The sequence below is a fragment of the Dendronephthya gigantea genome, unplaced genomic scaffold, assembly GCF_004324835.1.
Source record: "Dendronephthya gigantea isolate DGI-Jeju-01 unplaced genomic scaffold, DenGig_1.0 000011F, whole genome shotgun sequence".
In the NCBI taxonomy this organism is placed as follows: domain Eukaryota; kingdom Metazoa; phylum Cnidaria; class Anthozoa; order Malacalcyonacea; family Nephtheidae; genus Dendronephthya; species Dendronephthya gigantea.
Window position 1 is genome coordinate 2197383 of NW_021163021.1, and position 2505 is coordinate 2199887.

Below are 2505 nucleotides of genomic sequence, written 5' to 3' on the forward strand. Positions count from 1 at the left end.
ACATTCACTCGTGCCCAGTGTAATCTCGTTCAGTGTAGTACATTTATTCCAATAGTCATTCCAATCTTGACTTTGAGAAAAAAAATTTGTCCAGAACGTCAAACCGAGGTTAAATTAGTATATAACGTTTTTATAAAAAGTAGGGGGTGCGGTTATTTTTTTATTATAGATGCTTCCCAAAATCTTTTGAGACATGAAAGGTTGAGTCTTTTTCGGATAGCTTGTGTTAGTGAGCACAGGTTTTGAGGTTTTTATATTCATTCAATCATTCTGAAATATCTACTCAATCCCAGTGTCAGTGAACTGTATAATAGCCAGGGAACTGTATATAATAAGTCCTACATTATATAATCAATCCTACTTGAATTGCTTTTAGACTTCATTTTTGTTTGTTATATTAAAACTATAAAAGCATGCAAAGTGCAAAATAACTAACTGTTTATTAACCTGCGGGCAGTCCCAAGCCACGTAAACGAGGAAAGGGACTGCGAAACAATGCGGAAAAGCTTGCTACGCGCTTTTCCAGCTTTTGGGGAAAATAATTTATTCAAGAAAATTAATTTGCTAAATATGCAGGGCGTGAATATGTAAATTCAATATGGCGTATTGCAAGGAACGCACATTTGACGAAGACAAATTTTCAGAAGCAGTAAATATTGCTTGCTGTCTTCTACAAGTAAATTTATTTTATGATGATCAAAGGGAAGCTCTTCGAAAGTTTTTCAAAGGCAATGATTTACCCTTCAGCGCTCATACTGGATACGGGAAATCGTTGATTTTTCGAGCAATACCGATAATTGCGGATGTATTGCAAGATGAAGTGATTAGTACAAGTACAGTGCTTGTTGTTTCGCCTCTGCTGTCCCTGATAAAAGACCAAATTAAGCATGTCAACGAAACATTCGGTATCTCTGCTGCTGGGATATTCAATGGACAAGAGGAGGAGATTATGCGAGATATTGAGGAGGGTGTATATTCATTGTTCTACACGACACCCGAATGTTTGTTGGGAAATAGAAGATGGAGAACGTTGGCAAGTTCAGAAATATTTCGCCAACAGTGCGTAGCAATCATTGTTGACAAAGCACACTGTTTGGTGCAATGGTAAGTGTATAAAATAGATTATTGCAAACTCATTAATAAAGTGAACAGAAAAACAGAAACTGTACTGAAAGCTCAGCCACAAAGCCTGTGAGTCCTTAACTAGTGTCTCTTTATACTGTATCCATGCTGAAATAGCTACGATTACCAGCGCTACGATTTGTCGGCTGCGATTTGTATTCTGGTGTATGAAAAGTGTGACACCACAATTCCTCATTGTTCAGTTTGGCGAATTTTGCAATGAAATGAACTTACTCGACTGCATACGTCAGAATACGAATCGCAGCGTGTAAAAGTAGCTTAAAGGGTTGAGAGGTCATAACTGAATTTTCTAATATATTGTCATGTATTGCCATGGGTAATCCCCCCCCCAACGATTCAAAATAACCTTCATTTCATTAACCTTGAACCAGTGTATTATATTTACAGTGCACAGTATACTGTACAAAATGTGTAAAATATGACGTTTTCACCGTGCACACTTTTTTAAATGTACATTCTTCTTGTGAGTGGTGATCCACTTGAACAGTGAGCGTAAGTCAGAATTGGACAAAAGGCTGTCTTGAAACCCTTGAAAATGACTTAGGTCTCTCTTTTCTTGGAATACTAATGCATTTTGATTGAGTAATTCTTTGACAATTTTTTGAAGATCAGAAGCAACAGAGCGACAATAATGTTTCCCTGATCACACCACAAAATGGTGTGCAAAACACTCTTGTTATCTGCAATTGCATCACAATACCGATCAATTGCTCTCTTGTTTAAGCCATTAGGACCCAAATTTCGAATCAAGATCTTAATCAGTCAGTTAAAATGCTCTAGTGCCAAGTCTAATGGAATATTCCCACTAGGGCCAGATTTCGTCTTGTAGAATCGGTTCCATATGAGATGATGTGCAGCACGTGGGGAAAGGATACTGTTTATCTGGCATAACAAATAAAATGCCTCCAATGCATATTTCCTGCTACTGGCACCATCTTGTACCAAGTAAAGCAGGATAAATTTCCAACACTGCACCACTCGCTGCCCATCTCCTTCTGAAATGGCATCATAAAAGTTGGCTAGGAGCATTCCAGCTTGCAAAAAGGACGATTGGTAGTTAAACATATCATCGGAGCTTTTTGCAACATTCTTTGAACTATTTGCAGATGGTTTGCCATGTTGTTCTGCCACAAAACTACCATCAGGGCCGGATTAACCATATGGCAGAAGCGGCATATGCCACGGGCCCCGCGGTTTTGGGGGCCCCGCGCTTTACTCAGTTCAAATTTTTTTCGGTGCGTGGGAGACGGAAAAAGGGCCACAAGGCCGCATAGCCACAAAATAAAATAAAGTGACTCCAAAAAGCGAGGCCCCATAAATAAATAAAAATGCCTTTAAAGAATATATTAATTAAGCTATCGG

General features: G+C 38.6%; 1 protein-coding gene across 1 annotated transcript; it reads left to right on the plus strand.

Moving 5' to 3' along the window:
* Positions 1-598: 598 nt before the first annotated feature.
* Positions 599-1108, plus strand: LOC114518677 (probable ATP-dependent DNA helicase RecQ). Its single transcript, XM_028538682.1, has one exon. It carries the CDS (start codon positions 599-601, stop codon positions 1106-1108), a length of 510 nt encoding a protein of 169 aa, XP_028394483.1.
* The last annotated feature ends 1397 nt before the right edge of the window (positions 1109-2505 follow it).

Bases quoted from the DNA above. Each gene is read 5' to 3' on its own strand.
- LOC114518677 (XM_028538682.1), top strand. From the start codon at position 599: ATGGCGTATTGCAAGGAACGCACATTTGACGAAGACAAATTTTCAGAA.